Raw genomic sequence first — 17,083 nt, 5'->3', positions numbered from 1 at the left:
AGTACTTTTACCCCAATAGCGAAAATCAAAATCTGGCACCCATGAATATACACACAGTAAGTCACCCTATATTATAAAGTGAAATATACAAATATAGTTCAATGGACCCTCTCCTTACAAGAAATTGTGGAAGACAAAATTTCATTGGACTTTTAAAAAAAGTAATGAACACCAGAAAAATAACCCGAGAGGGGAAATCTTCCAAAAAATATGCTGGCAAAGTATAAAAGGTACTCACCTTTTAAACCAATCAATCTGTAATGAAATATGCCATGGAAAACAAAATCCCAATATGAAACAAGTGCTTGTGGTCTTGTGGGTAAGAGTCTGCACTGGGAACATGACAACTTGAGTATAATCCTGGTATCCAAATACTTGAGCATGCTTACCAACCTAAAAAAAAGACAATGGGTTGCATCCGTGCTCTGAATGAAAGGTATGCTGTCCACCCACATGTGTCCTTTACTGGTGACCTGAAAAAGCAGCCACACTCTGGGGAAAATAACTGCACCAGTGACCAGGATTGCAAACTCTCTTGCCACATTGTGGGCAAATACTCATGACTTACTTGCCCTGTCATCATTCCCCCTCGAAGCACCCGCATGTCTAGCTTGAAAAGTACACATATTATAGTGTCACTCAAATATATAAATCCTTATATAACTATGTTAGGCAAAGGTGTACAATTGTGGCACTATCCCCTCCATCTTCACTGTGAGACGACAAATAACAGAATGCAATTCAGCAAAAAGAAAAAAAATTGTCTCTGAGTGGAAAGCTTTCAAGGACTGACAATAGCATGGTTTAAAATAAAATAATGCGGATGCTGTGTATAATGAGATATTTTATTTTAAACTAAGAAACACATAGCACTCAGAACTGCGGACTGTCTGCCATCCATGCAGTAATTTGGACCACCCTACTTAGTTTCAAAGCGGGGAAGGATCCGGCCCCCTTAGGCCATGTTTCTCTAAGTGTTCTTGTAAGAGGGTTCATATATTAGGCAACCTGGCTTTAGGGGGCTGACCTATTCCTCCCTTTGAAGCAAAGCTGGGTTCGTCCCAGTTACTGCAGGGATGGAAAATCCACTGTTGCTGTAAAAATATTGATGTTTTTATTATTGTTGAGACACTACAAATACTAGAATACAATTAAGCAAAAGGCAAAAAATGGTCTCTGAGTGTAAAACTTTCAAGGACTGACAGCAGCACGGTTTAAATAAAATAATTAGTCAGATGCCCATTTGATCGCCCATCCATGCAGTATGGGGACTGACCCTGCTTAGCTTTAAGTGGGGCTGACCCTTCTTAGCTTCAAAGCAAGGAAAGGGCCCGGCCCATTCCTTTTAGTGGTCTTGTAAGTTTGGCTCATTTATTGGGCAACATGGCCTGAGGAGGCTAGCCTGTTCTTCTCTTTGAAGTTAAGCAAGTCCTGTCCTGTTTACTGCATCGATGGGAGACCTGGTTGGCAATGAAGTCACTGGTTGTGACTTCTCACTTCTGACGTCCCTATAGATGTAAACCTATCATCAAAAAACAAACCTGTAACCGTGGTTACTGCACTACTTGTACTTTCGGCTATCTGTAGTCCTTTGTAGCTGCGAGTATGGCCTCACCTCTCCTGCCCCTCTCCCTTTCCCCCACAACACACACTGTTTGTGTGACACAGTTTGCTTTCAGATGTCAGTTGCAGGAAGCTTCCTGTTTCAAACTCAGTCCTTAGAACCCCCCTAAAACTCCCAAATTTCACTTGGTGCCTTCTAGCCACCCCCCACCTCAGCCTTTGCATGTTTTTTTGACCTGCAAACAGCTTTTTTCCTGCGTTTCATTTTCCCATATCCTCGGCTGTAGGAGCTGATATCACTCGCATCGAGAGAAAAAGTAGATGGCGGTCATTTAATTTCTGAAAACCCTGGTTTCGGGTAAATCCTTTAAACATCTCTTTCTATTTTTGGGAAGGGGAATTCCTTCTTGGTCAAATATAAAATAAAATACTGCATGGAGTAACTCCAAACCACGAATGGTTTGCGAGTCAACGCTTCATGCCCAAATTGTTTTGGATCTGGTCTAAATGCATCCAGCTGTTTGGGCTGTGCGCTTTGGCAAATAGTGAACCTGTTTGTCTGGGGGAAAATAAATGGGAAGTATGCTGCACTTTTGGGAAAAAGAATTTGGGGGACGCTTAATACTTCCTCATTTTTTAATGAATCTATAGGAATCTTTGCAGTCTATGGGGCCCCCGCAGGTTTTTCATCACTTTCAACATTTCGGTCAAATCCGTTACTCCAATGAGAAGTTATTAATGATCAAATTTGGAAGGGTTCCTATCGGAGTCCGGCTCACCTTACTCACCTTAGCTATCGCTGCCCTATAATATATATACAGTAGTGGCTGTGTAGTTATCGTTAAGTTGCTAATCCCATAGGAAGAGCACTTTTTGGGAGGCTTATAACTTTGCTCCCCCTGGACGAATCCTCACTAAACTTTGCAAATAAAAGTATATGGCCCACTCTGAATTCTTTTGCAAAGTTTGGTGAGATTTATTCCAGGGGGGGAAAAGTTATAGGGGGTCCCAATTTTTTTTTTTCCATAGAAAATCTGAGCACGCCTACAGCCCAAACCGCTGGATGGATTTTCACCAAATTTCCGGCAGGAGCAGTGGCTTGGTTCCGAAAGCGTGCTTTTATAAATTTGGTGAAAATCCGTTCAGTAGTTTTTTTAAAACTATCAAAAAGTAGGTCTAAATAATTAGTGATATCTATGTCCGCTCCGCGGACACACTTCCCTGTTCGCTCTGCGGGCAGGACACCGATTGGCTAATCGGCTTGCGTCATGTCCACGGACATGTGACGCATTCGCTGATTGGATGGTGAAGAGCGTGAAGTGCATCAGATTGTTCCGATGTGCCCACCATCTTGGATCTGTGTTTGGTGTCCGCGGACATAGCGGTAAAACATATTAAAAAACACAACATTGCACTTATCAAACTTATCAAATAATTTCTGGGGAGGTGAGGGATGAAGAGGATGGGATATGGCTGCAAGAAGCAAAAAACAGGTGTTTTTTGTCACGAAAGTCGCACGGTACATTTGGAGGTGTTCCACAATATGTGCGCAAAGTACAGGTGAAAGACATTGCATTTTGGCATTCAAAGGATGGAGATGTATAATCATGGAATTGTGGACTTGTAAATATAGATTGTTGCTTCTGTAGTCTGAAATCCCAACCTTACCTTGTGGTATTACAGCGTAATACTACATTTCCAATGCCCGTTCCTCTATATTGTTTATATTGGTTGCCCCATATTTATTAATATTAAATAGAAGCAATTTCGGGTTATTTTACACTCTTAATTAAAACACTTGATGTTGATGTGATGGTGGTACACCCAGAGCGCGGCAAATAAAGGGCTAATGTGTCTGTGTTCAAATGTAATTAAAATAATAATGGAGTCAGACTGGCGCCCCCTAGAGCCTGGTACATCAGGCAGCCACCTGCAGTGCCTGATGGACGTGGATGAGAATAACACTTGTCATGGATGCGGTGAGGCAAGTTTTTGCGAAGAAGGAATGTAATTTGATTCTGAGTCAAGGTCAGCAGCTTTGAATGTTTGGTTGCGAGCTAAAGAAGCCCACACAAATCGGACACACAGTATAAGGCTCAGTTGCTTTTTGACCTTGAGAGAAAGGGACTATTCTGACAGGAATTGCATGAAAGGAGGTTTGTAATAATGAATATATGAGAAGGTTATGCATTCCAAAAGTGTGTAAGGAACATGTAAATTCAGTTTATTAAGATTTCTTTGGTGCGAACGCTGTGAGCGTTACGGTCTGAGTTATGCCAAGAGAATGGAAATGGTTAATATAATATAAATTTGGTTTTCGACAATTGTATACCAGAACGAGCATCAATTTATTATTATCTGAAGATTATTTTTGGGTTACATTCTATTTGTCTGTTCTGTGCGGCTTATTGCAATGAAACGCAAGTACAATGTTTGTGTGTAGTTGTCTTTGTAATGTGGTTATGGGGAGTTTGGCATCGAGGTGCATGTAGACCACCACTCGGTTCCCCAAGGTTCAGCGCTAATATTTCATTAAAATGTCATGTATAACCATGTCAAATTGTGTATCACTTTCCACGTTGTTTTCTTTCTGCTGAGATTGTTTGATGTCTCTGCTAATCGTTAGTTTAAACTCTATGCCGAATTAATAAGTCAATAGATAAATTGTTATCAAGTTCGGGTAGTGAGACACATTTTCTGTTATGTTTTCAAAACAGATATATTCTGCCATTCTGCAATTGTCATCGATTCCAGGTGCCAACTGACAGCTTTTTTAATCGGCAACTGCAGAACGTTGTAAATAACTGGATCACAGTGATTATATTTTGGGACTATCGCCATGGGCCCATACGTCCTTACACTGTACTAGTGATTAGGAACATCATAACATCCTTTATGGTGGTCTAGGCGCAAGTTGATGCAGAAGCACTGGAATTCACTGTGCGACCCAACTGCTCCTTTTACCGAAAATGAACAACTTGTGTATGCAAAAAGAACAATGCGTGCCTCACGATAAACATTTTGGATCGCAAGCGAAGAAACACATTTGCAATTTGTTTGAATATGGCAATTGTCGGATGTTCTCAGAGCGTTTATTGTGAAAAAAAGTACTTTACAAATTGTACAGTGTTCTGTTTTCTTTTAAAGTACGGTTTAATATTCTGAATAGTGACGTGCTGTGTTGTGAGTCCATGTGTGTTGATTTTTCGGGTTCTGCGTCACACAGGTGATTATGGGGGCCTTTGGCTACGCTGACGAGGAATGTCACTGAGAAAGGTGGAGAATATCACTAGGTTTGCTGATGTGAGGCTCATGGGTGGGGCATATGATTTAGTGATGTCAGGGCAGTTTACCGTAGGCCGATGCAGAAATGGATAAGAATAGCACAAGATGGACGCGCCCTGCTGCCAGATTTTGCATGTTTATAAAAGAGGAAAAGTGAGATAAGGTGCATTGGAAATGTTTGCGATAGATCAACGTATGTATAAAAATACATGGCCGAACCCTCGGGACAATAATATTTTCTGAGCATTTTACTGGTCAAAATTATGAAATAATCTCTGGGGAGATGAGGGGTGATGAGGATGGGACGAGATATTTCTGACCTGATGTCGAATGAGTTTATAAAGTTTGGTGGGATTTTGTGCAGAAGGGGCACAATTAGAGGGGGGGTCCCAAAATAATGTAATGGCTTAATAATGAGGTGCCATTTGATGAATCTACACTTAATCTGGCAAACTGATAATAGATCTAGGTATAAATGTTTTTGCAAAGTTTGGTGGGATTTTGTATCAATATTCAATATTCTATTTAATTTAAAATAATAAATCAAGAAATTAAACATGCTCCCTTAACTCTCAATGCGGGGGTAGTCACCTATAATATTCCACATGAATACATGACTGCAGAAAAGAAGCACAACCTGCCTGCTATTATCTCGCTAAGGTTTATATTCACAATACATGCAAACATCTTTACGGATAGAAAAGCAAATCTGAATAACTATTCTAGACAAAAGAATACAATACTCTCCAATTTAAACATTACAATTTGCATTAGTTGTTGGATTCAAAGATAAAAGATACAGGAATGTTTGGTATGGTCTACTTGGCTCCTCTTATTCTGAAGGCTTGGTTACAAGGAAGAAACCTTTATTTTGAAAAGCAAAATGTCTTAATGTAATTCAGGAGTATCAGAAGAACGTGATCATACAATTAACACAGGTGAGAAATCACCAACATTTTAATAGAGATGAGGAAAAGGAAGTATCCTTCTATTTCTATGCAATGTTACTTGGACAATTGATGTTGGTAATATACATTGACAATATTTTCTTGGGAATGAAGGAGAGAAACTAACCATGTTCCTATTCTCATTTGAGGAGTAGAAAACTTGATTCAAGATTACTCTTTTATGTAAGTTATGGTTTTCACAGGTCAAGAAGTTTATCAATCCCTGAAAATCTGTAATTCACTTTGTAGACCATACTCTCAAACCCAGATATATTTTGATACTGTGAAAACCAAGGGAATTAATTATCAGAGAGCAATGTCATGTGCAATTTTGAATTCTAGAATAATGTATTTCAAATATACCACCACAAATGTACATTTACAGGCCCAGCTCCCATTTAGTGACTTAGCTTGTAAACAGAGTTCTCTCAAAATACATTCAAATGCTATCTGAAATGTAGTCTATTCTGGTGACATTCACCTTAAAGTTATGGGGTTAATGTACTCAATTTTTGTTTCTCTTTTAAAGACCCAGACAGAGTAGGGGCATAAACAGTTCCAGGCAATACCACCAAATAGGCTCTTCTTTTCAGTCTATTCACCTGCACCCAAATTCCTCTCATGCAACCTAAATCTATTTTGGGAACATCTTCTGCATTAATCTCCCTCTGTAAAAGGACTTCTTAAGAACAATTACTATTAGCTCAATCCAGTCAGCTTTTCTACTTTGGGGCAGGCTCACTTCCTATGTTGCTTTCCCAAAAAACTCTCCCTCTCTTCCAGTGTGTTTGACTTTAAATACCCAGCAAACTCCACCATACAGCATCATTTGATGCAGCTGTTTTGGACGGGTTAGAGCCAGTGCAAGGTCCTCTTCACACACAGCCACAAGAATCCTCTTCTTTGCTTTGATGGACCTATGTATTTTATCATTTCATCAGGGCATGTATTCAGCTGTGGTTAGTCCTCCCCTTAGGAATCAAATTGGACTGAAATATGCCTTCCCTCATAATTGTGGCTTTGTGCCTATGCCATTACTGAGACATACTCAACATACTGAATTCAGAAACAGCCTTCATGTTTCTAAAGCTGCTAGGCATAACATCATTATTAAAATATGCAAATATGTCAATAATTCACACATTTTAATATAGCTTTCTTATATGGATGTGTTTGGGGCAGGCCAACTGAATTCAAATCTAGTCTTGGTTGTAAAATAGAACAAAGGTTAAACATTGAAGATGAAAATATGTTTATTTGTCTCATTTTAATATGTTGCTTTTTTGAACAAGCATATTTATTACCAGAGGCCGTATTGCTCTGCAAGGTCAAAGTTCAGAGTCTGTTTGATGACCCCATGATTAAGAAATTACTTTAATGACTCACTGAACTATGAAATTATTGACCTTGCTCTCCTCTTAAAAATACAAGTACACCAAATTCAGCTGAAGCGATTATGTAGCTTGAATGTAGTTTACTTTTCTTGCTATTTTAAAGCAATAACTTCACCCTGGGTGAACAGAGCTGTGCCTATTTGTCTCTTTTCATTGGTTTAGTCACAGTAATTGATCATTGGGCCTGTTTTGCAGAAAGCTATCACTAACATTCCTTGTCTTAAGACAACTTTGCATGCAGTTAGGTTTAACTAGAGCTCAAATGAAGTTGTCTGTTTTGATGTTGCATGTAACAGATACACACTCAATTTGGACAGTTTCTACTGGAATTGCTAATTTATTAAGTGTAGGCCTACTAACAAATGTAACTCAACCTATCATGTGTTTTATACTACATATTCTGTGCATTCTCTCCTCGCAGCATACTAAAATATGAGTTTGTTTGTTATATTCTTCTCGCAACATATATAAGCACAGAAGCTCTTTTGCACTAGCTGCTTTCATATTGAAAGAAACCACTTAATCTCGTTGTGTTTGACATTAGTTTTACATTATGTTTAAATCCAAAGACCATCAAAAGTCACATTTTTGAACATTTAGTAAAATAATTGCTACAAGACAGGGGCACAGAGAGGCCAATGACCACATTAAGCGAGAGAGAAAGAGTGGGATCAAGAGAAAGGTAACACATGTTCAATGTACACAGAACATGTAGGCTGTACAGTTCAGTACATATTGAGTACATATTGAGTATGATGGCCAGCACATCGTGTCACAGGAGGTGGATTGAAGAGGATGTTATAAAGCCGCTTTGGTGCCAGGTCCCATTTTCACTTCCATGGTGGGAGTGAATGGCCAAGGTATGGCCGATCAAAGGTGAGTAGAACATCCTCAATTACATGTTGATGAATAGAATGATGAAGGCACAACAACCAGGGTACAGAGGAATATGTGCTGTGCTTTTACGCTCTACACTAGCCATTGTCCTGCCAGCAGATACGTTTGTTTGCTAATTATGACTGTTTCATTACATCAGGCAAAGTCAGGTGTAAGCAGATTGCGTGATTGGGGTGATGGGTTGGACTGAAGCAAGGAATGAGTGTGTGATTCAATTTCATTTTGCTAATTTGTGTTATACAGTAAGGTCTATGTATATTTAACATGAGATCTCTGTCATCTATTGTGCTTCAACAGGTAATGTTTACAGTAAAGTACCTTTTTCTATGCTCCCAAACTGTGTCCTGTATCCATGCTATGGATATGTACCTTTTCTCATGGCCTCCAAAGACATAAAGTAACTAATACATCTTCTCTGGTATATGTAACTCTCCAGCAAGGATTAACATTCAGTTGTGGATCTATGCGGGTGAATGTGTAAATTTTTCTTCTTGCTGCTGGCCTCTGTCCTAGGTCGATACTTATTATTCTGTTTCCAGCATGGATGAAGGGGGTTCAGGAGACTTTGAGTGCCTATGATCACTGCCTTATTAATGCCGCCTATGGTATCCTATAGGTAATGCTAGGTGTAGGTAGTGACTGGGATGAGATAGGAAGTGGCATAAAAGCAGAGTTTCTTGGGCCACTCACATTTTCTTTGGATTTAGGGGCCCAACTGTGTCTTGTCTATGCCCCAGCCCTTAAACATCCTAAAGATGACCCTGAACCGAGGGAGCAAATGGAGACTGTGGATGTCTGTTGTTGTCTTTTGATAGGGGATGCATTGCACTGTGACCTTCTTGTCTGATGCAGAACATACATGCCATCCAGTATGCCTACTGTATATTTGATGATACAAACACACGGCTAGATGGTGCAGTGTTTTTTTTGTTTGCCCATTATTATTGGCACAAGAATATTGTTTATAACATTCTACACTATACATGTCTCGCAGAGATGAAAGGCACTCATTGTCTTGTAAAGTCCTTCCTTCACTGTTCCCAAATGCAGGTAGGTTGTTAGGGCATTAGCTAGGTTTACAATAAAGTTACTCACTTGTAAGACAGGATGTGCTGTTATGGCCCTTTCCAATGACAAGTGGAGCAATGCTGTGCACTTTGTGTTTTGCAAATATCAAAAAAGTATAGCGCTCATACAACCCAAAATGGATGCCCCGGTACTGAAATCAGGATTGGAACACCTACACCTGATATAGGTAAGCACAAACCATACTCTTAGCATTTAGTGTCAGGTATGCAACCTGTATTTCTCCTGATGTTATGGACTTCAAATTACATAACCCCTTACCACTGAACTGGCTAGGGCTGATGGGAGCTGCATTGCAAAATACGTGTAAAGCCAATGTCTGCTCATACTTGAGTTGGCAGAACAATGTGCCTCAGGACAACAAAATAGTCAAGAGAGCCCCTGATCTTAAGCTATGTTTTGATTATTTGCAGGTATTCTGTACCAGGGTGAGAATGCTATAGCTTGATAATACACCGGTTCTGCTATGCAGGAGCCTCAAATCTGCACATTAGCATGACCTTGGACATCTTGCCTTTTGAAGCAACAACAATAAAAGCTTGAACTCTTTCATAAGTAGTGTTTACTTCTTGTCCTGTCAAACTACTGCTGGTATAGCCATGATTAATACATATTCGTTGGCACTGTGGCTGACTGTATATGCTGCAGTATGCTCATTCCATACTTTGGAAGCAAGTAGTATGCTCATTTCCTACAATGGGAGCAATACTAATTTGACTTGACTTGAGAAGCAGTGAACATGTTAATTCCCTACTTTGGGATCCATAGAAACACGTATTCCATGTACTGGCAGCCGTGAGGATGTTGATTCCAAACTGTGAAATTCGGGAGTACACCCATTTCATACCAGGAGAGCTGTGAGCATTATCATAACCGTCTCTGGTAGTAGTGACCGTGCCCATTCTTTACTTGGGCAGCAGTATGCCTGTTCATTCAGCACTCTAGCAGCAGTCGGTATGCTGTTTCCAAACACTGCAGACAATGAGTATGCTCATTCTCTACTCTGGCACAAGTGAGTGGGATTGTGACCCCTCCTCCAGCAGCACATTCTTTCAGCCCATCTGCCTTCCCCCTCCCCGAGCTTCACAAAGGTCACTCCATAATCCGATCTGAAGAGTGTTCCACAGTGGATGCGAAGCTACCTGGCACTATATAAATGTGCTTAATGTATATCCGACAACGCTAAAAGCATAGCTCGGAAGTTTCCATTGGCCATATGTGAGAAGGCCCACCAGTCCTGTTTTTCCTCTTGAATCCTGGGACTAGTAGTTTTTTCTCTCTCTCATTTCTAATTTAGAAAAACTGCAAGTCCCAGAACTCTAAGCAAAATCGGGAATGGATGCCTTTCTCACGCATGCTCAGGGGAAGCTTGACAGATCTGCGTTGCAGTTTGTCACAAATAATTTCCAGACTTTTTGCAGAAGGAAGATAATATGTGCAACGCTGTTCTGTGTCTTGTCGTTTAGGCCTTCTATGTTTTAGTACCATCAGAATACTTTTTAGCTTCTCCTTGTAATGTGGGATGTGGAAAGACACAGTGCCCCTTAAACACGGGAATCCTAAACCATCTATTGGAGTGCGAAAACTCAATGGGGGGCGATTCACATCGTTAACACTAGGTTTGTCACTCCAGAAAAAGTAATGAGTTATGCTTGTGTTTGTGTGTACATTACATTGGAGTCACAAACGCGGATCTCTGCTCCCCCCTGCAATGCCTGAAGCCACCCAGTCCTGTGTTTTCCTTTTGAAGTCTGAGATTTGTAATTCTGTGTATCGCATTTTAAATGTAAGAATAAAAGTCGTAGAACTCCAAACACAAGACAACAGTACGCTTGCTGTCATCACAGTAGCAAAGAACCTGCAGACCCATGCATGGGCGAATAGATCAAGGACAGACAGCGAGCACAAGATTACAGACCGAAGCTAGACATGAGAACTTAATGATTGATAAGGGCAGTGGCCAAAGTACCCAAGTGTGGGGAAGCCCGTGCCAACATTGATTTCCCCTCTCTCCTAACCCCATCTTTTACCTCCCCTTTGCCACCCCTGTCCCCGTATTCCCCGCTGCTTCACCCTCTACATCTTCATCCAAAAAGGCACATTATCGTGCTCTGCACCCTTTAAAGGCATTTCTCCTCCTCACATGGACCCACCCTATTTTCTTTTTTTTTTTTGCCCAAAAGCTGAAGACCCAGAGCTGTTGCCCCCCAGCCTCCCCACCTTGTTTGCTGTAACCTGAAGAAGAGAAAGGCTGTGAAAGTGGGCGGAAAGAAACAGATAGAGGGAAGCAGAGAGCCTGGAGCATGGTGAAGGAGTCCAGGGGGGCAGTGCCACAAAGGTCCCAGCACAGCAGACATATGGCTGCCAACATGTACAGGGTTGGAGGTAATTAAGAGATACATCAAACGCACGCATACATTCCTGCTTTGTTTTGTGCCTTCAACAAATGCATATTGTGGGTTTATGCGTTGAGATCTATGAGATAGACGGGGGTCAAGTCGTAAGTGGGGGGACTCCTCAACAAACGCAATTAGATGTGACGTTGCCAGAAATTAGCATATCAAGGTAAAATATACACATTTCTTTAAATTGGCTTTGCATAACCTCCCAAATTGCACAGTATGAATGGAATTTGTCTTTCAAAAAATCAACACACACACAAAACCAAGAGAGGATATTTTCCTCTAATAGTGTTTTTGAAAACATTAAAAGGTGTGCATGTTTTAAACTCCAAGAACCAATACAAATATTTTCCTTGGGACTTGCAGTACTGAAATGCGACATTTCAACTTCAGTTGGTTATTTTTCATAAGGTTATATAGCGCACACTGCCCGTTTCCCTAGACGCTCACGCTCTGCAGGTCATTAAGGTGCTCAGGTTGCAAACACATATCTTTTATCAGTGTCAGTGCCTTTCATGTGCATGATGAGACATTTCCAACTCAAATAGCTCACAAAGCACCAGTTACCTTGCAAATCTGTGCTAGTTAAAGTGGGCAACACAAAGCACCCATGTAAATATATTTATATCCATGATGTCTACTGTCTTGACATGCAAAGTTGCTTTAAGTCACTAATCACATGTTTTCAACATGACAAAACGAGCTGGAAGTTTGTGACAAAGAAGCTGCATATCTACCTATTACAAAACTTCTTGCATGTCTTAAATCGCTGAACATACAGTGGGGTTAAAGAGATTTTTCAGGTTGACATCTTGTATTCTGGCCCTTATAGTTTACCATTCAGGATTTGAAACTTAAAGCCACAATGATAGTCTGTTGGCTTAACATGTTGCTCTAAGGATGTACATGTTGTGATGTGGCTTTACTACACAATCTAAATACTATGTTAGGTATTATTTCTAAAAACCTTGAAATCTAACAATTTGAGCCAAGGTTTGTGATCCTGCATGGTCACCCCCCACTAGACACCCATACCCGCTGCCATCTGTCCGACCAGAGCGTCAACTGAATGCTACTTTTGAGGGCTTTCTGAGCGTGTTGGGCTGAGTGGGCATGACTGAGTGACTAGACATGACCGGACCGGCTGTGTGCCTTAGTGATCATGACTGTGTTTTTAATCAGTGACTTAGTGTAACTAATTGTGATGATTACAGAGTAAGCATGACTGAGTCAAGCCAAGCGCTTGTAACTGAATGACTGGGATTGTGTGGGAGTGACTGACTGACTGAATGTGACTAAGTGATGGTGTGACTGCATGAGTGGCAGGGTGATTGACTCTCAGACTGAGTGAGAAGAGAGTGACTGACTGACTGGCTGAGTGAGGGAGCGAATGTTTGGTTGACTGAGTGGCTGGTTAGCTGGAAATGTTACAAAAGCCTGCAACTGGCCCAAGCAAGGGCTATTTCTGACATATTATCTTTTTTCCCCCCATCAGATGCAAACAGTGATCTTGGTGAAAGTTGCCAGCACGGATTTATCTTCTTGGTGTTTACAAACTCTCGAGGCCAGGGCGGATAAAGAAAATGAGAGTGAACTCTTGGGAGGAAATAGTCTGCTCCTCCAATGCAAACATGCTACCTTTTTAAGAATGGTATCTCAAATTAGTATTTCTTTTAAAATTTATTTTTATTCATGTGTGTGTTGTTGGGAGATATTGTATGTATGGGGTGCAAGAAGAAGAGATGTGGGGCAGTTGGGGTAGAAGGGAATTTGGTCACTGGTCACAGCACTCGGTATCCACCTTAGATCCTGTCTCATTGCAAACTAGCTGATGCTTGCCGCACCAGGTCTAAATTGAGTGGCTGAAGGCAGACCTGGTTAATGCATTTATATTACCCCAGTAGTGGGTTTAAAACTCAATAACTCTCAGACTGCTTTGAAAAAACACTGGTAGGCCCGTTCGTGGGGCGCTGTGTGCCTGGAGGGCATATTGTCCCCGGGGGGTTGGCCCCATGTCGGAGGTGAATACTAGTTTTTTGTAAGCATGGTGTTCAACAAATGTGAATATCCAGATAAAATGAAACCACTTGTGTCACACTAGAAGCCATCATAGTTAGTGAGTTTAATTTTTTTGCTGACTTTCATTGCCCCGTAAGAAGTGTCATTTGTTGCTATTAGAATGTGCAATATTAATGTTTGTGCTACTATTTCTGTTTACTGGCATAGAATGGATTTGCATCAGAAGCTGGCCATCGGACAGAGGGCCTCATTACGAGTCAGGCGTTAAGGACTTAACGGCGCCGACCCTTAACGCCTGATTCCAAGGTCCCTTTGTGCCATGGTGAGTTTAACACCTGCTTTTTGCAGGCGTTAAAATCCATGGAGCTAAGGGACCATGGTGCTAATTACGCCACCGTAATTTACGGTGGCGTAATTAGCGCCTTCCCCACTCCCATTATGCCCTATGGGGCAAAAATGGGAATGGGGAAGGGTAAATGGGAAATGGGGATTTACCGCCCCACTCACCTTGGAATGGGGCGGTAAATCCACCATCCACCATGGTGTAAACATAGTTTACACCATGGTGGTAAGGGTATGACCCAGGCGGTAACTTACCGCCTGGGTCGTAATGAGGGCCACTGCCTGGAACTGGCTCTTCGCTGGAAAAAGAGGGGGACCGGAATCGCAGTGTGCTTTAATCTGATCCCAGTCCTGGTCCGGCAACCGCATCAGAAGTAAGCACCCCTTGAGTAAAAAAGAAAGTTGCTTAACGTCCCTATTAAAATAAATGCTTAACTGTCTCTGTCAATATACAAGTGAAAACATAGACTTCCTCCTGTCTTATCTCTCCTCTCTCCCCCCCGGCCTTCCTGTGAAGACATCTTTGGGTTGATACCCTTGGCAATCGACTATATGCCTAAGCCTACACCCCTATGATGTTGCGCATTGTGCTTACAGAGCTGTTTCGCCAAAGCATGATACAATGGTAATAAATAACCAGTTAGGCAGAAAACTAGAAAAGCAGTAAAGAAACAAGATAAACAGAACCCCATAAAGAGAGAATATTCTAGTGGATGTGGCTTTATTACATATAGAAATCTGAACAATTTACATATCTTGAAATAGATTTTCAGTTTTGAGAAACCTAATCATTTTTAATTTCTTCTATGCACAGAGGAACATTCTTCGTGTTAGACTTCTTGGTGAACACTGTGAAACCATGGGAGATTGGAATGACGCCAAAAAAGACAGACGAGCAACTTGGCATGCCACCAGCTGAACAAACTGCTGGACATCGAATGTACCAAATGAAAGAAAAGTGAAGATTAACGTTGGATTGTCATTGACAAGAAGCTATAAAAGGTACGTAATGCCATCCAGAAGATACATGTGAGCTTGGATAACCTGCATGCAATGGCTGGGATGCATAATAACTCTGACACCAAATAATCAAACCAGTTTATGAAGATGGCAAAGGTTTCTATTTTAATATCAATTGTCTAAACAGGGAGTTACAACGGACATCGGACGTTCGCTTGAGCATATCTTTATACTAAAGCATTGAAATGCAAGCTTTGAACGGCTTGCATTTTCTGAGTGCATCACAAAGGTGCAATTTTTTTCTTTGTATATGAAAGTTTAGATGATTCTTAACTTTATCAGTTTCTATACGGTCCATATATTTTCTTCAGCCAGTATTCTCATGGTATTGTGCTTCGTCTTTTGGGACATCACCAGCTTCTCTTTCACTCTTTTTCATATTCCTTCGGGAAGTTCCTCCCTTTCAGCCATGCATCCCTGTGCGAGGCACATCTTTACCAAAGTTTTAATGCTTGTTGAGCACCTCCTTTCAAGATCTACCTTTTGCTTAGAAGTGTTTTGCTAGCTCTTTTAAAACTATTTCTACAGAATTCTTCAATTTTTGCATTTCAGAATGTATCCGTTATAGCAACAGAAATGGACTTTGCAGAACTCTCTGCTGTTGAGTACAGAAAAGCACCGCCAAAGAAAATTGGTATCTACCGACTGAAGCAGATGGCACCCTACTTGTAATTCTACACAAGTGTACTTGCAATTTAAGGAATGCAAAATGTCTTATTTTTCTAAACATTTAGTTATTGTATTTTAAACCACTACCTGGGATGGTTCTGGGAAGCTCCCTTGCGGCCATGGACCCTCTTGCTCCCTGCTCGGTATCCTCTCCACCCCGCCCCCCTTTCTCCCACGCATGATTTTGTGTTCTCCCCTCTCTGATTCTCTCTTGCTCCATGGGCCAGTATCCCTCCCCTTTGTGCCCTGTACCGGGTTTGCGTCTAACCTCCTGTGTCGCTCACTCACTGTCTTGCTCCTTGTGATGGGTCTGCGTCACCATCTCCTTTCACTTTCTGAGCTGGGTCTGTATCCCCACCTCCCACCTTGCTCCCTGGGAATGGTCATGCACTCCCACCTCGCTGGGCTGGGTCTGTGTCCACCCCCTCTCTTGCTCCATGGGCTGGTTATCCACCTGACTCCCCTGATCCCTGGGCTGGGTCTTGGTACCCATGTGGCTGCCTGGGCTGGTTCTGGTTCCCTCCTTCACCCTTGCTCCCTGGGCTGGGTCTTCACCTGACTCCCTTGCTCTTTGGGCTTTCCCTGGACCTTCATTTGACTTATTGGCTTGTTCTGGGTCACCACTAGACTGCCTTGGTAGCTGGGATGTGTCTGTGTACCTCCTTCAAAATTGCACACTGGGCTGGGTACCCACCTGACTCCTGTGCTCCATAGGCTGGTTATCCACCTGACTCCCCTGATCCCTGGGCTCAGCCTGGGTCAGCATTGGACTCCATGACTGGTATTTTTTAAATCCATGCATGTCCACTAATTGTAAAGCACCCAGTCCTGGGATTGCTACAGTCATGCTTGTGTGCTTGTACACTTTCAAGTTGAACCTCATTGTGCCTCTTTTTTTAAATAAATACAATTGAATAAAAAGCAGGTGTTTAATCCTTTTTGTCTTTAGTGGTAATAAATAATCCCATTAACCTTGCTCAACTTTCCTTGCCATTGTACCCAAATGACTACTAAGACCCAATTCATGTATCACATTTGGAGGGTTTCTTTTCAGAGTTATAGTTAACATTGTTTTGGGATTTTTATAGGATTGTTTTCCAATTGCATCGCTTCTACCAGGGAGGATTTCTAATTCATTGCGGGTGCATAAAGCCAAAAGAAAGCCAAATGTAATCCATTCTTTTTGGGATTGGTTTGCTTTTGGATTTGTAGTGGATTGTTTGGGGATTGCATTGTTTTTGGATTTTTAGTGGATTGTTTGGGGTTTGGATTGCTTTTGGATTGTTAGTGGATTCTTTGGGGATTGGATTGCTTTTGGATTTTTAGTGGATTGCTTGAGGATTGGATTGCTTGGATTGTTTTGGGATTGCATTCCACTGAGGATTTCTAATTAGCATATTTCGGGTGTGTTAAGCCAAAAGGAAGCCAAAAGCAATCCACTGAGTACAATGGAAGTTTG

At 41.4% G+C, this 17,083-nt stretch overlaps 1 protein-coding gene across 1 annotated transcript in view; it reads left to right on the top strand.

Annotated features, from left to right (window-relative positions):
• LOC138471220 (vomeronasal type-2 receptor 1-like) overlaps window positions 1-15,627 on the top strand; it is a 221,752-nt gene extending 206,125 nt beyond the window's left edge. The window contains exon 9 of the mRNA XM_069609040.1: window positions 15,508-15,627. Within this exon, the coding sequence (XP_069465141.1) occupies window positions 15,508-15,627 (120 nt within the window). The remainder of the gene's footprint in view (window positions 1-15,507) is intronic.
• Window positions 15,628-17,083: the final 1,456 nt, after the last annotated feature.

The sequence above is a fragment of the Ambystoma mexicanum genome, chromosome 1p (genome assembly GCF_040938575.1).
Source record: "Ambystoma mexicanum isolate Mex_15411 chromosome 1p, UKY_AmexF1_1, whole genome shotgun sequence".
Lineage (NCBI taxonomy): Eukaryota > Metazoa > Chordata > Amphibia > Caudata > Ambystomatidae > Ambystoma > Ambystoma mexicanum.
This window is presented reverse-complemented; position numbering and strand designations above follow the sequence as displayed.